The sequence below is a fragment of the Melanotaenia boesemani genome, chromosome 13 (assembly GCF_017639745.1).
Source record: "Melanotaenia boesemani isolate fMelBoe1 chromosome 13, fMelBoe1.pri, whole genome shotgun sequence".
In the NCBI taxonomy this organism is placed as follows: Eukaryota; Metazoa; Chordata; class Actinopteri; order Atheriniformes; family Melanotaeniidae; genus Melanotaenia; species Melanotaenia boesemani.
The window spans coordinates 11,946,796-11,966,809 of record NC_055694.1 but is presented as its reverse complement, the minus strand read 5'-3'; the positions used below and the strand labels follow the sequence as shown (position 1 = coordinate 11,966,809).

The 20,014-nt window shown below is 37.9% G+C and overlaps 2 protein-coding genes across 3 annotated transcripts; both read left to right on the top strand.

Annotated features, from left to right (window-relative positions):
- Positions 1 to 1,278: 1,278 nt before the first annotated feature.
- Positions 1,279 to 5,930, top strand: LOC121651285 (14-3-3 protein beta/alpha-1-like). The gene is made up of 6 exons (XM_042003336.1): positions 1,279 to 1,410; positions 2,457 to 2,758; positions 2,873 to 2,996; positions 3,583 to 3,746; positions 3,936 to 4,031; positions 4,122 to 5,930. Exons 2-6 carry the CDS (start codon positions 2,465 to 2,467, stop codon positions 4,176 to 4,178), a joined length of 735 nt encoding a protein of 244 aa, XP_041859270.1. The 5' UTR covers positions 1,279 to 1,410; positions 2,457 to 2,464; the 3' UTR covers positions 4,179 to 5,930.
- A 236-nt stretch (positions 5,931 to 6,166) lies between these two features.
- LOC121652346 (embryonic polyadenylate-binding protein-like) lies at positions 6,167 to 18,829 on the top strand. Of its 2 annotated transcripts, XM_042005086.1 has the most exons (17): positions 6,167 to 6,294; positions 7,114 to 7,319; positions 8,967 to 9,160; positions 9,300 to 9,415; positions 9,609 to 9,707; positions 10,962 to 11,101; positions 11,204 to 11,298; positions 11,627 to 11,764; positions 12,697 to 12,792; positions 15,138 to 15,395; positions 15,956 to 16,043; positions 16,150 to 16,269; positions 16,363 to 16,496; positions 16,613 to 16,721; positions 16,810 to 16,940; positions 17,093 to 17,166; positions 18,659 to 18,829. In XM_042005086.1, the coding sequence occupies exons 2-16, from the start codon at positions 7,127 to 7,129 to the stop codon at positions 17,153 to 17,155; spliced, it is 1,974 nt and encodes a 657-aa protein (XP_041861020.1). In that variant the 5' UTR covers positions 6,167 to 6,294; positions 7,114 to 7,126; the 3' UTR covers positions 17,156 to 17,166; positions 18,659 to 18,829. The 2 variants fall into 2 exon arrangements, with proteins under 2 accessions (XP_041861020.1, XP_041861021.1); XM_042005087.1 differs by lacking the exon at positions 9,609 to 9,707 and having other exon boundaries at positions 6,168 to 6,294.
- Positions 18,830 to 20,014: the final 1,185 nt, after the last annotated feature.

Sequence of the window (20,014 nt, the reverse complement as noted above, 5' to 3'; positions counted from 1 at the left end):
GTCAAATTGTCTTACTTTTTGAGATTAATGTGTGACAATTAAACAATCCTGTTAGTACAGAGGGGCCCAGAGTGTGCCAGGAAAATCCCCACACAATTATACCATCATGTGGATGGATCCATGCTTTCATGTTGTCTACACCAAATTCTGACCCTACCATTTGAATGTGGTAGCTGTCTCATCAGACCAGGCAACTTTTTTTTCTAATCTTCTGCTGTCCAATTTTGGTGAGCCTGTCAGAATTATAGCCTCAATTTTATGTTCTTAGTTGACAGGAGTGGCACATGGTGTGGTCTTCTGCTACTGTAGCAAATCTGCTGCAAGGTTTTGACATTTGTGCATTCAGAAATGGTATTCTGCATATCTTGGTTGTAATAGGCAAGGCAAGTTTTTCTGTATAGAGACATTGAAACACCAGAAAATAAGAATCATAATTTAAAAAATAAAAACAAGATAAAGGAAGAAGAAAATAAAAAGTATTAAAAACATGATCAAGTTTAAAAATTCAAGCTTAAAAGAAGATTTGGACTTTTAAATAAAATCTACTGAAATGCAGCAAAGAACAAGCGGGTCTTTAACCTGGATTTAAATAAAGTGAGTGTGTAATTGTTTCTCTTTGGCTCCAAAGACAATCACCTCAGTTTTGCTTTTGTTTAGCTAAAGAAAGTTCCAGTCATTAATCTGCTCAATGCATATACCAAGAGCCTGGACAGGGCCTTGGTATCCTGGTGACATTGTAATATATATATGCATGTGATATGCATATCTATGGTAACTAATTTAGTTGTTCTTCATGTACTGTGCCAGTGGGAGCATGCAGATGTTAAACAGAAGGGCCCCCAGGAAGGAACCTCGGGGACCCACACACTGGAACATTTAGTGGACGATTCATGGTACAGACGTTTCTGTTATTTTTTTTTTAATTTATTTTGTGGTTAATTATCTTGTTAGAGAACATAGTGTTCTTCAATATATAAATATATATACTCAAAATGTTACATGTCAACAGTTTAGAGAAGGTCATATTAAGTAAAGATTTTATTTAATTTTGGGTACATTCTGACATACGAAAAGCCTCTATCTATCTATCTATCTATCTATCTATCTATCTATCTATCTATCTATCTATCTATCTATCTATATATGTGTGTGTGTATGTATATATGTATGTATAGTACAAAAACTTAACACGGAGACAATGCGCGTACTTTGGAAAATAAATAAAGTTTAGCTTCGCTATCAGTGCAGAAACAGCGGCTACATTACGTAAGACAGATGTGTGGTAAGAAAGGAGGAAACAGAAGTGCCAATGTAGCGGAAGTGGTACTGCCCTGAACGCTGAGCGAGACGGAGGACGGAGGTTGAATCGTCCAGAAAGTAAAAAAAGCAGGATTAAAAGTCACCAATACTGTAAGTGTATTAACCCCGAGTATTTAAATATTGGACGATAATACTACATTTTCATTCGTAGCTATCTGGTAGAAGGGCTGTTTTTATCGTGTCCGGTTGAATCTTGTTGAGAAGCCATCGTAACCGAGAGGCTAGCTGGGTTTGTGAAAGGCTAGCTTGCTGGCTAACATTAGCTACTAGCTAACAAGCTAACCGATGGTTGGATTCCATGACACTTTGTTCTGACAGGCTCGGCAGCCTGGGCGGGCCTTGATACAGCTGTTGAAAATTAATCAAACGCGAAAGCAGTTTGATTTGATACGATAACTAGGTTTCTTTGGATGAAATACATGATGAATATTAATCCTCAACATCTAAATCCTATATAAGTTATTTGTAGTGGCCTTTGATTTTGCCTGGCCTAGCTATCATCGATAGCAGCAGTTAGGCGACGATGGCTAGCTAAGTGTTAGCCATTTCATTCGCTTTACGTTATCACGACAGACTAGCACCCTCAATGTTCCTTAATCCAATTAGATCATATCCTTAAGTATAAATGAATGGAATTTTTTTATATTTTCAGTCATTTTTAACTAGGTTAATGTTAATATTAGACTCTGAAACGCCCGCTAGCCCTGCTAGCAACTCAAGGGGAGGGCATTAAAACCTGACGGAAGAAAGCTTTGGTTGATTTTGACAATAGCATCATTAAACAAATCAATAAAACTCGATTACGTCATAAATGTAAATAGCATGCCATTTCTGAGCCTGTTGAAGGATTTAATCAGAGTCAGGTTGTAAAGGATTGGAGAACGCTGTCAACTTGCTAGCAGCTAACTCGGCAAGTGATGTGTAAGGCTGACCCACTTGTCTATGGGCCCGGTTTAAAACTTATACCTAATCTTGTAGTGTTCTCTAACAAAATATGTTTTTAAAACTCATCAGTTCAGACCACAAATAAAATGGCTGCAAAATTTATAAGGTGATTGCTACACAGGAACTTTATGCCCTGTCTATGCATAATCTTTCCATAATTACTTCTAATTGTGTGTTTTCTGTTCCCCAAGTCTAGAAAATGGATAAGAACGATCTGGTACAGAAGGCCAAGCTTGCTGAGCAGGCTGAGCGCTATGATGACATGGCCGCTGCCATGAAATCAGTGACAGAACAAGGCGCAGAGCTGTCAAATGAGGAGCGCAACCTTCTTTCTGTTGCTTACAAGAATGTGGTTGGAGCGCGTCGCTCATCTTGGCGTGTCATCTCCAGCATTGAGCAGAAGACTGAAGGCAACGACAAAAAACAGCAGATGGCACGTGAATACCGGGAGAAGATAGAATCTGAGCTGCAGGAAATCTGCCATGATGTGCTTGTAAGATTTTGTCATTTGTTTCTTCTTAACAGTCCTTATTTATACACTTGTGACGACCCTTTGATTGTTTTCAAGCCAGCAAGGTAATCAAAAACTCTTATTTATTATATTCAGGGGCTACTGGACAACTATCTAATTGCCAACGCATCAGCTGCTGAAAGCAAGGTGTTCTATCTGAAAATGAAAGGCGACTATTATAGATACCTTTCTGAGGTTGCATCTGGAGATACTAAGAAGGGTAAGTGAGAACACATGTTTTATGTTTTTGCTTCAACAATGTCATGAAATCTGGTCTTCTGGTCTTCTTTATGAAAACATCATTTGTGAAATCTAGAAGTGCTGATTTCCAATTTTTTTTTTCTTTTAACCAAACTATACTTTTTATAACAAGAAAGAAAGATGACTGCCATATTTTCCAGTCACCTCTTGTCAAATGTACCTCCAGCAGTAGCTGTTTTTTTTTCTTTTGAAAGAAAGTCAACATGTAAACTTGCACACAGCAATTGACTGACAAACCTTGCACGTACCTTTCAAATATAGTAGAGCATGTAGTATCTGAAGAGCTGGCCATATTTCCCATGGCACGGTAGAGACTATAGGCAAGCTGAAAGGGGAGTGGATTGTAAAATTGCATTTCAAATTACAGTAATGCTAAATTTGACTTAATCTCTGTCAGATTTTAAGCGACTCAATGGAAACAAAGTCATTGTAATTAAAATAACACAGTATATCAGGTTCTCTTGCTTATTCTGCTGCCCACACATGACCTTAATCAAGTGGTTGAAAATTGTGAATTAATAATTTTTACTCTTGTGCTCACACAGATACAGTGGAGAATTCCCAGCAGGCGTACCAGCAAGCTTTTGACATTAGCAAGGGGGAGATGCAGCCAACACACCCCATCAGGCTTGGCCTTGCCCTCAACTTCTCAGTCTTCTATTATGAAATCCTCAACAACCCGGACAAGGCCTGCAGCTTGGCCAAGACGGTATGAAATTAAGCTTTAAAGGCTGTGTTTTAAATCAGTAAAGACACAACAGGCAGTATGTCAGAAATAGAAGAATATCATGCCAGGAAACTTGAAGATTAAAGTCTCGAACACTTTCAGATAGTATTTAGAAGCTGCTGTTGCATTATTCCAATTTAATTTTCTTTTTTGATTTGTTTTTTTCCCCAGGCATTTGATGAAGCTATTGCTGAACTTGACACTTTGAACGAGGACTCTTACAAAGACAGCACCCTGATCATGCAACTACTAAGGGACAACCTGACTGTGAGTGTTATGCAGCACTTTTTGGCTTTTCATTGATCCCGATGTCCTTTCACAGAAAGTTGTAACATTTTTTCTTTCTCTTTTTACCAGCTGTGGACATCAGAAAACCAGGCAGATGAGGGAGAGGCCGGAGATGGGGAAAACTAATGGAATTGCACTGTTAATCCACCTACACTCTTATCTTAAACACAGACAGCTTATATACATCCCCCTCCACTCCATCAGCCCCTCCCACTTCTGTATGACAAGCAGCCTGAATTGCTCCTGACCAACTAGTTTACCCCTCTCAGTTCACTGTGAGGTGACAGGGTAATTTTCAGTTGTTAGCAGATTCAGTCACTTTGTGGAAACATGTTGTATTGATTAGTGAGTCCATGTTGCTGTTGTTTTTGTCAGCTTTGTATGTAGATCTGTATGTAGTGAGTGAGCAAGTGTGAATGGTTATGAAAGATTGTGTGTATGATTTGGGGGGGAGGGGGGTGTTGTGAATTCTAATCATCCTTCCAAATTCCTTTGTCCCAGCTAGTTTGTTGTGCATTTTTCATCCCCCCCCCTCCCCCCCCTTTTTTTTTTCTTTTTTTGTTACTTTTCTTATTTGTGATTCCTCATGATATTTACAGGTTTTATTTTATGGTAATGAAACTGGCAGTTGATTTCCACCAAACACTGTGATGGTAGGCGTTCCATTTGCTTCACAACCCAGAACAGTTTTGTGTTTGAATTTCCAGACACATACAATCCTGTATTCAACTTAACTGCAATTCTGCTGTGGGCTCATACAGAAAGGAGGCAGGCTGTATTGTGACACTGACATCTCGGTGTAATGCTCCTTGATCATGTTCACAAATTCACAGTTTTGAAGTTCCAAGGGACCCCTTAAATTGTCATGTTAGATTTGTTCTGATATAAGACATTCCACATTATTAGGCTTCTGGAAACAGCAGTGCTCCTTTTTGTTTTTTTGAACTAAGTATGAATTGTCATTGTAGTTTTACTCACTGTTCAGGTGCTGCTTGATCTCAGTACTATGGAAACTGTATGTGCGTAAATGTGGTTCCATGTATTTTGCAAGATTGACTATCATCTGTATGTAAAACTTAAAGTAACCTTTTATTGATGTTAATTGAAAATGTCTTACCACACTGTACCAACCCTGCTTGCAAAATATTCCTCTTAAAGCGGTTGTTTTCTCCAAAAAGTTTTTGTGCCTGGCTTTCTCTTGCTGCCCTCCTAGTTAATTTCATTTAGAGCAGCATCCCTTTGTTGAAAATCTCAGAACGAGTTAGACCACAAAAATAGTGAAATCTTGACCTCAGTTTGTACCCAGGTGAATTGATCTGTGAAAGATAGTTGTGAATGATAGCCTCAAAAAAGTTACGTTGTTTTAGAAGGTGGAGAAACTCATTTATTCACTTTGGAAAGAAGCTCAGTGTCACAATACCATGTATCACCTCTACATTCCACATTACAGTAGTTGAAGACACCATTCCACATCATAGCTGGCGGTCTGTTTACTCTGATAATGCTCAAATGAATTGAAATCTTTTGTTGGGGAAGAAAAAAAAAAACATGTCAGTTCATTATTATGCTTGATGAAAATGCAGTTAGTGAATGTGGAACGAAGCCTGTCTGTATATCAGGTATCTACATGCTTTGTTTTTACTGACAAGTCTTATGGCTAAAATTTGCTTCTGTAACAGTCTATTACCCAGTGCACACACGTGGTTGTGAAAATTTAGAATAGCTATAAAAAGCAGTGACGAAATGGAGATAAACAATGGTTGGTGTAATTCTAGCTTTGTGTTTATGTATCTTAAAACCATTCTAGTTTCATTATACATGTAAGAAATAGGAAAGTGTCAAAGACCATTCAGTGAAATAAAGTTTCGTTTAAGATAACAGGCGAACTACGTCTTCATTTCTGTTCACATGAAAACATTGGGAAGAATTTTAAATGGAAAAAAAAATGTCACTTCCAATCTATGATTTCAGTTATTGCTATATAGATGTAAAATCTGTTCTGTTGTTACCCAGCAGGCAAAAGCCGTCCAAATCTGGTTATTGCTAACACGGAAAGAACTATTTTTCATCGCGGAATGTGACGTCCTTTTAACTCGCGGCTTTCCTCATAGCTTAATTGAAACATGCATGCGAGAGGCGTGCAGGTGTTCCCAAGTGATAATTAAATCAAAACAACCTCGCGCGCGCGTTGAAAGTGTTCACAAACTGCTACACCGAGAAGTCCGAGGCCTACGCATAAAATGTAAGTTTATCTAGTTGACTTACATATTAAATACAGCTTCAAGTACGTTTCTCATTTAGTAAAGCGTAAGAAGTTTTGATGTGAGGATCATTCACAATGCGAGATGCCAATTTAGCTTAGAAGTGTTAGCAAAAAATTAATCCCGCATTCAATTTCCTTAGCATTCTTAAACTTGAAATATTTTAAATTAATTAAAAACGTTTTTCCATAACTGTCTAGATTATTTATTTTTGGCGCCTTGTGTGATGCCTTTGCATATAACGACACATTAGCATTCTGGCTAGTGGCCACACGTCTCCCTTTATATTTTATGTTTATATCGGATTTCTTCTTGTAATCCTTTTTCATCTTCTTGGTGCACGAACACCTCTAATAGACTTAAGTCATGTTCCTCAATTTCATTGCCTCTCAGCTCGCAGTTACCTGTTGGACCTTATTTAGCACCATTAAAATAAACGTGCTAACGTTTAATTTGTGTATTTATTTGATGTTTATATTTAAATGTGTAGGCATATTTTAGGATATAGTTGTAAAAGTCATTGAACGGCAAGCCAAGAACTTAAAATTTCTTTTAATTTGTGCTATTACTTGAAGAAAAGGAATCGGGGATGGGTGTTTACTAAATTTAGGTTTGATGAACATCAGTTAGGGTACCCTTAAATTTTGACATTCAAATGTTAATGAATAAATGACGAGATTACTAGAAATACAAACTGAAATGTGCTTAAAATCTTTAAAATTTTTTTAAATGAGCCAGGACAACATAACAAATAACACAATGCAAGACTTTTTCCATTTCCTTTCCTTTTCTTGTTCTAGCTGTTAACATAAGATGAACAGCAGTGGACCAACTTATCCTCTCGCCTCTTTGTATGTTGGGGACCTGCACCCTGATGTTACAGAAGCCATTCTTTACCAGAAGTTTTCTCCTGCTGGACCCATTATGTCAATCCGAGTGTGCCGTGACATCATTACCCGCAGATCTTTGGGATACGCCTACATAAACTTCCAGCAACCAGCTGATGGTATTGCACCCTATCCGAATCTATTTACACTTGAGCAGATGCAGATTATCTCTTGGGTAGACAAGCTTTACTATATTCCCATAAATAAGAAAAATGTGTCATTTTATTTGGGTGCTTAATGAGGGTGGGTATGGGACCTTGATTTAGCTTCTTTTCACATAATGGAAAATCATAATACACTGTAATAGTAGTTATGCATCCCAGACAATGATCCTAAAAAACTGTGGTGATATTTCCCTTCTCTTGTTGAGAGGTGCAAGCAACATGTGACACTTCTTTGGATTTAAACTAGAAAATGCATAAATGGGCACCATTTTATTTACACTGCCTGGACAAAATGAAGTCACCACCTGGATTTAACTAAGCAAATAGGTATGAGCCTCCTATTGGATATTTACTGTTTGGGCAGTTATATTTCAGCTGGCAAGTTTTTAACCCCAACTGATGCATAGAGTAGCTTTGCATTTCTTAAACAAACATGTCAAAAGACACGAATCCTGTAGTCATGGAAAAGATGTTAGTTTAAGAAGGGTCAAATTATTGGCATGCACCAAGCAGAATACATCTGAGATTGCAGAAATGACTGTTCAACTCATTAAAAACTGGAAGGATAGTGGGGAATCAACATCTTGGAGGAAGAAATGTGGTCAGAAGAAAATCCTGCATGATGGTATTGGCAGTCGCTTAAACATTTGGTGAAATATAGAAGAAAAAAAGAACTGTTTGGCTCTGTTTAATAGTGAAAGTAAGAGCATTTACACAGGCACACTGTGAAGGGAATTCAAGGGATTGGGACTGAACAGCTGTGTAGCCATAGGAAAACCACTAATCAGTGAGGCTAACTGGAGAAAAAGCCTTCAGTTTGCTATGGAGCATAAAGATTGTACTCTGGAGTAATAGAAGAAGGTCGTGTGGTCTGATAAGTCCAGATTTACCCTGTTCCAGAGTGGTCTGGGTAAGAAGAGAGGCAGATGAATCGATGCAGCCATCATGAATAGTGCCTATTGTACAAGCGTGTGGGGGCAGTGTTATGATCTGGGGTTGCTGCAGCTGGTCAGGTTTAGGTTCAGTAACATTATGTGCCCAAAGAATTAGATCAGCCGACTACCTGAATTTACTGAAGGACCAGGTTATTTCAAGGTGACAATACCAGGATTCATCAGGCTCAGATTGTGAAAGAGTGGTTCAGCAAGCATAAGACATTATTTTCATTGTCATAATGATGGATTGGCCACCACAGAGTCCAGACCGGAACCCCATAGAGAATCTTTGGTATCTGCGGGAGATTGGCTTTGCACATTGGTTAGACTCTCCCATCATCAACACAAGATCTTGGTGAAAATTTACATGTGGTGTTTTGACCACTATATGGCGGTCAACGCATGTAAGATGGCACACAAAGAAACCGATGTAAAACATACCATAAAATGTACATGATGCTAATCATGACATTATAGGTGTTGCATTAAAATCAAATTAATTTAGGCCAATACAGTATTCCATGTCATGTTTTAGTTACTGCAGTCATACGTGAGCTTGGAATTGACCTGAAATCCTGAAGTGTGAAAGAAAGACTTCTAATCTTTGAAGTTGACTCTTATAAGTCAGGGATTTAAAAAAAAAAAAAAAAAAAACCTTTTGTTTCAGCGGAGTGTGCTCTGGATACGATGAACTATGATGTCATCAAGGGTCGGCCAATTCGGATAATGTGGTCTCAGCGTGACCCAGGACTCAGGAAATCTGGCGTAGGAAATATCTTTATCAAGAACATGGATGAGTCTATTGACAACAAGGCACTGTATGATACCTTCTCTGCCTTTGGCAATATTTTGTCCTGCAAGGTAAGTGGTCTGAACTGTATGGAATTAATGTTTACATATGCCATTATATATATATATATATATATATATATATATATATATATATATATATATATATATATATAAATAAATAAATAAATGTATCTTTTTCTTTTTTTAGGTTGTCTGTGATGAGAGAGGATCCAAAGGCTATGGCTTTGTTCACTTTGAAACTCAGGAGGCTGCAAACCGGGCCATTGAAACGATGAATGGGATGTTGCTGAATGACAGGAAAGTGTGAGTGGATTTTGCTTTAGCAACCTCAGTCTTCAAGCACTGGCAAAAAAGCCATCTGAAAAAATAGCTCAGGCATAGAGCAGAGCAGGCTATATAAATGTTATCTATTTTAAATTGTGAATACTGATAACTATTAGACTATAAGATGCCACAGAATATTATGCAGATGACTTCTTTGTGTTTTCTTGCTCAGTGGAAAGACAGGTAAACAGTTTAAGTCTGGCACTGTGAACCCAAAAGACTGTTTCCTGTGGAAAAAATGCCAGTTCTACCAGCTTAGGGCAGCAAATAGGTAGGATCTGTGTCTCTTTATTTTTCTTGTGTGTATTATAGTTTTAGGACAAAGCAGTTGCCCTGTAAGTGCAAAAACCTGTTAATTAAGGCAAAGGCTGTAATGTTGTTTTAATCTTAGGGGTGCACTACAAATTAAGCTTGACAAAACTAGACCAGATTAACTGGATTTTGACAAAAAAAAAATGAGATAAAAAACATCCATGCACAGATAACTGGAACAATAGTAATTCTAGTTTTTCTTTGTTAATTTAAGTTTTGCATTTGTGGTTCTGTGTGTGCGCACTCACACCAAAAGGCACATTTATGCATCATTTGTCACTTTTGCCAAAAATGCAGTTTGACCTCGCAAAAAGGGCAGGCTGTAAAAATGGAAAGGTGTGGATAATATTAGAACCATTACGGTAAAAAACAACAATGTTGCTACAATTAATGTGGGAGAGGTGTGGCAATCAGAAAATTGTTCCTTGTGTAAAGTGGTCAGATAAAACGTGACCACTTTAAGTCACTTTCTAAAAATCAAATTTTTAGAAAGTGCGTTTGCCTCAGATGTCTCATAAAAATGTAGAAATTACCTTAATATCAGACCACATCAAAGTGGAAAAATTGTTGGACAAATTTTATTTATTTGGTCTTATGATACCCAGTCTGGTTTCTATCCATGAGAAAAACGTATGTTTCTCATGGTAACACGATGCACAGTTTGCCGAATGTTGAATAGATGTTGTTTCATGATGAAATTTGGCAACTAAAATTCCTTTTTGTTGTGTTTAAATTCATTAAGGGGGTTTTAAGTTGCCAGGTGATAAACAGATATTTATTCCCTATCAGCTTTAAATGCAAAATTGTCAGACATCAGTAAAGCTTCAATATTTATGCATGATAATAAAATGTTGGTCCAGTCTGATTTTGTTTTCAGTGATGTGATGCTTTTTACTGAAAATGTAATTCAACTCTGAACCTGTGGTGAACTCTTTGGTGAAGATAACCACCTTCATGATGCTGAACACCTTGACTTTAAGCTCAATGTACTAAACCATTAACCATTCTCGCTCTGAAGTACACCCCTGTTATGTTCTTAATGCGAACATGTGTTGTCCCCCCCCCCCCCCCCCCCCCCCCCCCCTTTTTTTTTTTTCTTTTTACTGCATGACATAGCCAAAGATAACAGATTGTGGATTAAAACATTAGTTACTTCCTCGCTTTCAACTTTCAAATTCTTGTTCTGCTTTTTTGGGTTTGGTTCTTTTCCCAGGTTTGTTGGCCACTTCAAGTCACGCAAGGAAAGAGAAGTGGAGTTTGGCACCAAAGCGATAAAGTTTACCAACGTTTACATCAAAAACTTTGGGGAAGACTACACCGATGAGAAGCTCACAGAAGTCTTTTCTGCTTTTGGTAATTAAACTTCCTTCTCCTTAACAAGTTGACTGGCTGAACCAGTGGCAGAGCAGTTTATAATGATCACTGTGTTCATGATGGTTCTGTTGGTGCTGTCAGGGAGGACCCTCAGTGTGCGGGTGATGAAGGATGAAAAGGGTCATTCACGAGGGTTTGGCTTTGTCAACTTTGCTCACCATGAAGATGCCCAGAAGGTAACTTGTACCAAGTTTCATTGTTTTCTCATTGCGTATCTGTTAAGACTGTTTTAAAAGGCAGCTGCCTTAATTTCTTTATTGCATAGGCAAAGAACAGTCTACTAATATTAATCCACATTTTTGTGTGTATTTATTTATTTATTTATTTGGGAGGGATACAAACAAGTTTGGATGCATGTGATAGATATTTCCAGTAATTACAGAAAATGGTTACCACCTCTTTTTTTAAGTAGGTCATGTTTGTAAGTATATAACCTGTGATAGTGGGAGCATCCTGATGTTTTCCTTTAAACGCAACATGCTGATTTTCCTCTTTGTTTTCCAGGCTGTTGATGAAATGAATGGGAAGGAGATCAGTGGGAAGATACTCTACGTAGGGAGGGCGCAGAAACGTCAGGAGCGTCAGGGGGAGCTGAAGCGCAAATCTGAGCAGATCAAACAAGACCGCATCCAGCGCTATCAGGTGCTGCTCTTTTGTAGCTGTGCAACAAGGAAATTTAAATATGGTGATTTGTGAATTATTTTTTATATCAGACTTGCATTTGCCCTCGTTTTAGAGTGGTATGGAGTTAATTTTATTAATGGTTCAGCAGCATTTACAATGGGGGGGAGGAAACATAATATTGTTTGATTAGGTTTTGCTTTTTCTAAAAGAGATGCCTTAACAGGAACACTAAAGGGCTGAAGATTAAAAAGATCCCCACTCCAAGGTTTTGTTCCAGTCCCCCAAAATATCACTGTCATAACTGAAATGTATTATTTATTATATTTTTTTATTATAATAAATTGAAAGTTTTCAAATGTGGATAAAAGAAACCCGAGACCCCAGTTACAGAGTGTGTGACGGCTGTAATAATTATTTTTTAAATGAAAGCTTATCGGACAAATTTGTGGTTCGTCACAATTATTACTTAAACATTGTAATTATCAGCATGAGCTGTTACAGTGACATTGACAGGAAAAACTCCTGAGAACCGATGCACCATCTCTCAATTTTCAGTGTGGACACTGACTTTTTTTAAAAAAATATCTTATTTTTGTATGATCATTTAGATTTCATTTGTAACTTACATCTTTGAGTATTGGACTTTTTCCTTTTTACTCCAGCAGTCATCAGCTAATTGATCAGCAGGCTCTGAAGTCCACACTCTTATTCACTTTGGTACTTTTGAGTTTTTCTGAAGCTACTTCTGTTTTCTTAGCAGCTTGCATTGCATTGTCTGGTGCTCAGATGTAAAAAAAAAATTAAATAAATGAAATATTTATATCTCAGCACCAGACAATTGTGAAATTTAATTTAATTTTTTCCCTTTGCCATCTGCAGTTGATAGTTGCTGATAGTTAATTTTACTCTTGAGATGCAGAAAAACATTTATTTTTTTGTCCTAATTCCAGGGGGTTAATCTGTATGTGAAGAACTTGGATGATAACATTGATGACGAGAGACTCCGGAAGGAGTTTTCTCCTTATGGCACCATCACGAGTGCAAAGGTAAAATTTGTACAGATTCTGTCAAATAACCACTATGTTGTGATTAAATGAAAAGGCCACTGATAAGACTGACACGTCTCATGCAAATTTACTCCCATTTGAACTCCAAGCTGTATTTCATGGCTTTCTCGTCAACTTAATTTCATTAGGTGCAATATAAATGTTTGCTTCTCATGCCTGCAAACATAACACTTAAAATGCTCTGACGATGAGAATGCACTGCAGCAGTTCAGTTATCCATCTCATTTTGGGATGCAGTGAACTCTGGGGATAACTGGTGTCCAATGAGCGCTTTCACCCTTGCCCTGTACTCGCTGAATTCCCTCTAGATTTCCTTGACTTGTTTGATGAAGAAATATGCAAATTCCTGCCAAATTTTCTTAAGGAAAAACTGTTTTTAAACATTCATGTGTTTTGCTAACAAAATAGTGATCCTGTGCTAGAGGTGTACAATATTGTATGTAATATCACGTGTCATACCTTTCCTGCACGATGACTTCATTTATCTGCGTGGCAACCTGTGCAGAACAGTCAAACTCAGCTGAGCGGGTGAATAAGGAAACTAGGGATGGGCAATACCAACATTTTCCCTTTTTCTACGATACCATCAGTTTAAGGTCATCGATACCATTATTGATACTTTTTGCCCCTTAAAGGAAAATCGCGATTGTACAATGTGCATTAATATCTTTATTGCAAGGGCAGTATGACATATAAATAAAACTCAAAAGCTTTTAAAACAATAAATTATACTGGTGAGTTAATTAAAACAAAAATAAGATAAAAATAAATATTTTTAAAATGATAAAATTAAAGTACAGATTAATATAAGGTTTTTCACATTTATTAAATGGAAAATAAAAAAATAGTAATATGATAAATGAAAGATAATGCTCTATAACCTGAGGGAAACCAGTGAAATATCAAAACAAAACCACAACACTAACAGTTGCAGCATCATTATGACATCTACTAAACTACCACAGTCATGTGACACAGAAGGAATACACCGTGGCCAGACTTTGCATGCAACTTTAATGCCTAAATCTTTCAGAAGTGAAAACAAATGGTTGTTTTGTATCAGCAGAGTGGTATCTTGATAAATAAAAAAGCATCAAATCCGATATTTTGACTGGTTCAGATCAAATTATTGACTCCAGAATATTAATCTGCCCGTCCCTAAAGAAAACATAGTAGAGCAAAGCAGTGATAAATGCAGCTGTGCAACATATAGAATTAACCCTTTAGACAAAAAAATAAAAACAAACTAGTGACAAATCCAGTGGTCTTATTAGACTTATGTGAAAGCATGTATTCTTATTCTTCTCAATGAGCGTGAAATTAGATATAACTAAAAATAGTTTATTTCTTGCCTCTAAATTGCCTCCATCCCATCTTTATTCATGGTATTTGTGTTACAAATCTGAAATGCAAAAACTATACATGTATTAACTCAGTATTAACTTAATATTGTAATGTATTAACTTAGCCTATCAGATGTCAATTTTGACATCTGATAGACTAATGACATTTTAATGCAAATTCCTCTTAATGCCGCTATTTTTTTGACACAAGATTAACGCATCGTCTGCGTAGTTTCAGGAACTAATGGAGAAATACTGTTGTAGTTCTGAAGCAGAAATGGGCACAGAACCGGTCTTTTACATGTTTAACTTTGAAGCTCTGCAAGATGGTTCTCTGGTAAATACTAAGGTAATTTTTATCTGTCAGTGTGAACTGAGTTACCAACGTAGTATGTTGCGGTTTAAATACCACCTTATGTGAGTAAACGACTGATTCAGAGAGCCGCCCTCCTCCTCTAAAAATGAACCGTGCTGGATAGCTTCCAGCAGAGATGTCTTAATTCTACAAGCGGCAACCTTTTAACTGCTGAAAACCCGAGAAATTAGAAACGATACTGAAGCACTGCAGGCACTTTACTCCTGTTATTGTATGTTTGTTTGAAAATGAAAGCGAGGCTGTTGGAAGTGGTATGTGTGTGTGTGTGTGTCTGTAAGGTCATTCAACTTCACATGAGTAAACAAAGTGCCTTTTATCTATAACTACAGGTACATAACTGCTTATAGTAGTATTACAAACATGATAAATGTCATGTTATGGTACATTTAGAAATGGATTAAAAAAAGGTGATTATTAAAGGTTAACTCGGGACACTCGCGGTTAATCACTGTTATGTTTCAATAACTGACGGCCCTGGTATTTACAAATGAAATGAAGTTAACGAGGCCAAACATGAATAGTCTTTTTCTGATTTTGGTTGGACTTCAAGACCCGTTTTGGTTGGTTCAGTGCCAACTACATCACAGTTCTTTGTTTTACCATAGGTGATGACTGATGCCGGCCAAAGCAAAGGCTTTGGATTTGTCTGCTTCTCTTCACCTGAGGAAGCAACTAAAGCTGTGACTGAGATGAACGGGAGAATCGTTGCGACTAAGCCGCTGTATGTCGCTCTGGCTCAGCGGAGGGAGGAGCGTAAAGCGATTCTTACCAACAAGTACATGCAGAGGCTTGCTACTATGAGAAGCATGACCAGTCCGATCATTGACTCATACCAGTCTGGATACTACATGACTGTACCGCAGGTATGGATGTTGGAACAGTGAAGTGGGAAAATTACTTTAGCTTACTTTTTTACTTAGCACTTACTTATAACTTAATTACTTAGCACTGCGGCCTCACAGCAAGGTCACTGGTTCAAGCCTTGATTGATGGGGAGGTTCAAACAGGGACCTTTCTGTGTGGAGTTTGCATGTTCTCTCTGTGTATGCGTGGGTTCTCTCCCTCTCTCTTCCTTCCATTGTCCATAGACGTGTATGTTAATGTAAATGCTCTGGTTTTTGGGTGTACCCTGCCTCTCGCCTGATAATTGCTGGGATAGGCCCCAGCTTCCCTGCAACCCTGAATCGGACTAAGTGGTACAGAAAATGAAGGAGTGCTTAATTTGTATTTCTACCTTAACGTGGCCACCAAATAAAGCGTTATTTAATAGAATGTTTCAAGTAAATTTGCATGTACTGGAAACATATTTGACGTTTGTCTGAAGCCAGTTAAAATTAGATTTTTATTGGCACTACCAAACACTCAAAATGATCTAGTACTTGATGTGCATGTCTTGCAGTTAAAACAAATACTTCTCTTGCAGCCTCCTACTCGCTCCTACTTCAACCACAACACTGTCGGCAACATGAGAGCAGTGCCTCGTTGGACAGGACAGCCGCCGAGACTGCAGGGTGAATTTCTTTCATCCAAACTGGGATCTAAGTGAATCTGGTGTGTGTGTGTGTGTGTGTGTGTCCACGTATATGGTATAATGTATAGCTGATGTAATGTTTTTAGGCCCGTACTCAACCCCAGTTGTCGGTGGTTCTCTTTCTCGCCGTGGATCGACCACTATTACAACAGTCAGACAGGCTTCCACTCAGGCTCCACGCATCATAACTGCCACACAAAAGACAAGTACCTCAACTATATCAGCAGCACAAACACCATTCTACTAAAACAGCTACCTTTTACGGATGCTGTTATATAACACGTGACATCTGTCATCAGATAACGTCGGGACACAGACTCTAGGAGGACGCCCTGACATGCCTGCTGTGCTCAAAGGCGGTCAGTACAAGTATTCATCTGTGAGAAACCCTCTGCATGTTGGTACCGTACCTGCACATATGGCGAGACCACAGGTACTGTTGTCTGTGCTATACCATATGTAATGTCATATTGTGGGGACCATAACAAGTTAAGTAAAAATACAATGGATAAACATTTTCATGGTGGTATCTTTGCTCGATGTACTCAGGTTGTTCCTGTACCTGTGATGGAGCCTCCAGTGCACATTTCAGGCCCAGAGCCGCTCACAGCCTCAATTCTGGCTGCAGCTCCACTCATGGATCAGAAACAGCTTCTTGGTGTGGCTTCTGGGTTTTCTTTTCATGCAGATTAAAGCAGCCTCTTTGTATTTGTTTTCACACCTCTGATTTTTTCTGTGATGCACAGGGGAGCGACTATACCCGCTGATTCATGCCCTCCATCCAAACCTGGCTGGAAAAATCACTGGGATGCTGTTGGAGATTGACAACTCAGAGCTCCTGCATATGCTCGAGTCGCCAGAATCCCTGAACTCCAAGGCATATTTATGTTACGCCCACCATTATTATTTGTGTTGATGATTTGTGAGGTGGCACGTAGTGAAGGTCTTCGGCAGCCTTTATTATGATTTGTGCTGCCTTTTCTTTAAGCAATGTTTCATACATATAGCCTATTTCTCTCCTCTGGTCAGGTGGACGAGGCCATTGCTGTGCTGCAGGCTCACAAGGCGAAGGAGTTTTCTCCAAAGAAGTGAAGCGCTTTCAGGTCAGCACCAACTTCACAAACTGTTGCAGCACAGTTGCTTACACATAATGCAATATCTGAACATGTCATATTAGATAAAACTAAACCTTATGTTAAATGATTGTGTAGTTTTAAAACTGTTATTAAATTTTATGTAACAAGGAAAAAAAGTCAGATTTAATTTGCAAGTGCATCGTCAACAGCATAGTTACATAGTCCAAACTTAAAATGAAAATGTCTTTAAATAATACCACAAAAATGACCAAACTAATAATCATTTAAAAAGATGTGTCTCTTAAAGTAAAAATAGTTCAGTTAATGTCTGCACACAACAATAAAGGGGATGGCACTGGCAAAATGTATGCTAATGCTGGAGATTTCTTTGTTCAGTATATTGGAAGTTAAAAATGGATAAACCTTTCTTCTCTGGAACCTCTAATTGGTGGCTAAAATATTAGCATCAAATATAACGTCTTCAAATAGCACAACATGCATAACATCACTGAAGCAGATTTGGAAAACAGAACGTATATTTCATGCATCCTTTCTATAATGTTGGTAGACACTTTAGATACAGTCCGACTCTTTTGGTTGTGCTTTGCCATGTTGTCCAGTTATTTAAATTTCAGTCGTTTAGCTGTTGCTGTTCATGTCAGTATGGATCTAGCTGCAAACATTTTTTGTGCTTATTGAAACTTGGTACCCAGGCTCAATGGATAATATTACCCAGGTTGAAAAATCCCACAGGTTTTCTTCAAGATTAACAGTTTTAAGTTTGTGTTGAAAGTTGATGTTCAATTCCAAACGTTCCCCCCCAGACTGAATTAGATGGGTGTTCATATTTGATTTCAAATGCTCAGGCCTTGCTAAGCTCTGGTGCTAACAAGCAATCTGGCTAATAGAATTACAGTTATTCAGAGCTAAATGCAGGTGTGAACACACTCAGGAAGGACTGAGCACACTCGGAACTGATGACTCGGACAACATCGTTGGAGCCCAAATTCTTAATGGTCCCAGTAAATCTGTGCTGGGTCACATTGAGGGACCACCTACTCTCCTGACATGAGTCCATGCCAACAGCACAGTTTTTGTTTTGAAAGTCTCATTTATGTTAAAGTTTGCTTTTATTTTTATGTCATTTAATGTTGTTAATAGAGTGAACGTGGTCAGTGAACAAACTGAAAACCATTTATATGTACTTGACTCTTAAATATTCACAAATTATTAATTTTTCTTCTTGGTATTTATAAAATTCAGACTTGTGTGGAAACGGGTTCTTCAGCTGCCTCGTTTTACTACGCTTGTTTTTTTCCCTTTGGGTTCAGATCACCCAAGATGCATAATTACACCAGGTCTAGGCCTCAGTTGCTATCAAAATGTAACTGCACATTTTTTTTTCCTTTGGAGAAGGGAACCCTCATAAGACATGATTCAATAAATGCCTGCTTTAGGTTACAGCTTATTACCAATATTTTTCCCACTAAAGACTTAACCATATCAATTTTGTTTCCAGGTGTCAACAAGGTCCTGAAGGAGGGGGGAAAATATGCACAATTGTTTTTGGGAGAAAAAAAATGACAGAAGGAAATAGAAAATGACAGTAAAAAGTATTTTGAAATTAAAGCAGTTTTGTTGTTGGAATATGTTTTGTTAGAAGATAAAAGTTTCCTGTATATGCATTAAACCTGTCTTGTGTCATTTGTTAAACACTAATGTAAATGCTACAGCATAATTCACTAAAGCTGTAAACCTTTTCAGACTAGCACCATCCAGGACCATGTTTGAAGCAGGAGATGAGGAAACCGCAAGTCAAACGTGTGCTTTAGTTGCTTTGTAATGGCACATAGAGCAGACAATGTGTGAACCAACCATTAGGGTTCATTCAGTACCTGGCCTCATTAAAAACCCCAAAATATTAATTCAAACCCTTTACTGCTACATATTAGTGACCTTTTGTCAGATAAATGGACCTCTGAAATGCTCTTCTAACCATATAAGGATAAACGTGTCTTCAAAACATTGACCCATTTCCACTGGGCGTACTGGTAAAGAAAGTAAATGGCATACTGGTGGTATGGGATTAACTAATGGGCAAGTATCCAAGTAATGGCCATGTGAATGCCAGGATGCCAGCCTGTACCAGTGGAACAATGAATGATGAAATTAGAAGTGCTATTCACTTTACCAGTCGGTGCTTTTAATCTTATGGTTAATTTATATTTTGCTATAGTGAAGGCCTTGTTCTGGCTTTGGTGTAGTTGGAATATTTACCTGGATGGACATAACTGTAAACAGTTTGTATATTAATGTAAACAACTACTTACAATGTGCTGAAAATGATTTGTGTAAATCAAACCTTTTTTTTTTTTGGTGGTGGTGGTTAGTGTCATAGCCTCACAGCAAGAGGATATGAAGGTAAAAATGTGCCAAATTGGTTAAAATCCTCAAACACAAGTTAGTTTTGGCACAAATATCTTGCAAGGAACGAGCCAAAAGTCAGACCACAGTTTTATCACGCTGTGACTCGCGAGACCACATTTGTGAGTTGCAGAAGCAGATTCAGGAAGTTGTAATCGCTAAGTTGAGGTTGTAAAGCAAAATGAACACTTGAAAAAAAAAAAAAATTAATTACAAGTAAACTATGGAAGATAATTTGTCAGATGGATTATTTTTTCTCTAACTTCAAATTCGGTTCGCGTGTGTGAGTTTTCTTTACAGCAGAAAATTTTGACATACAAGTTCAGATTTTTGATGCGCAACTTCTCACATTGTATTCTACAAGTTTTCACATCAAATCTACAAGTTCATTTTGGCACATTTTTACCTTCATAAGAGGGTCACTGGTTTGAATTTTGGCTGGGGAGGGGTT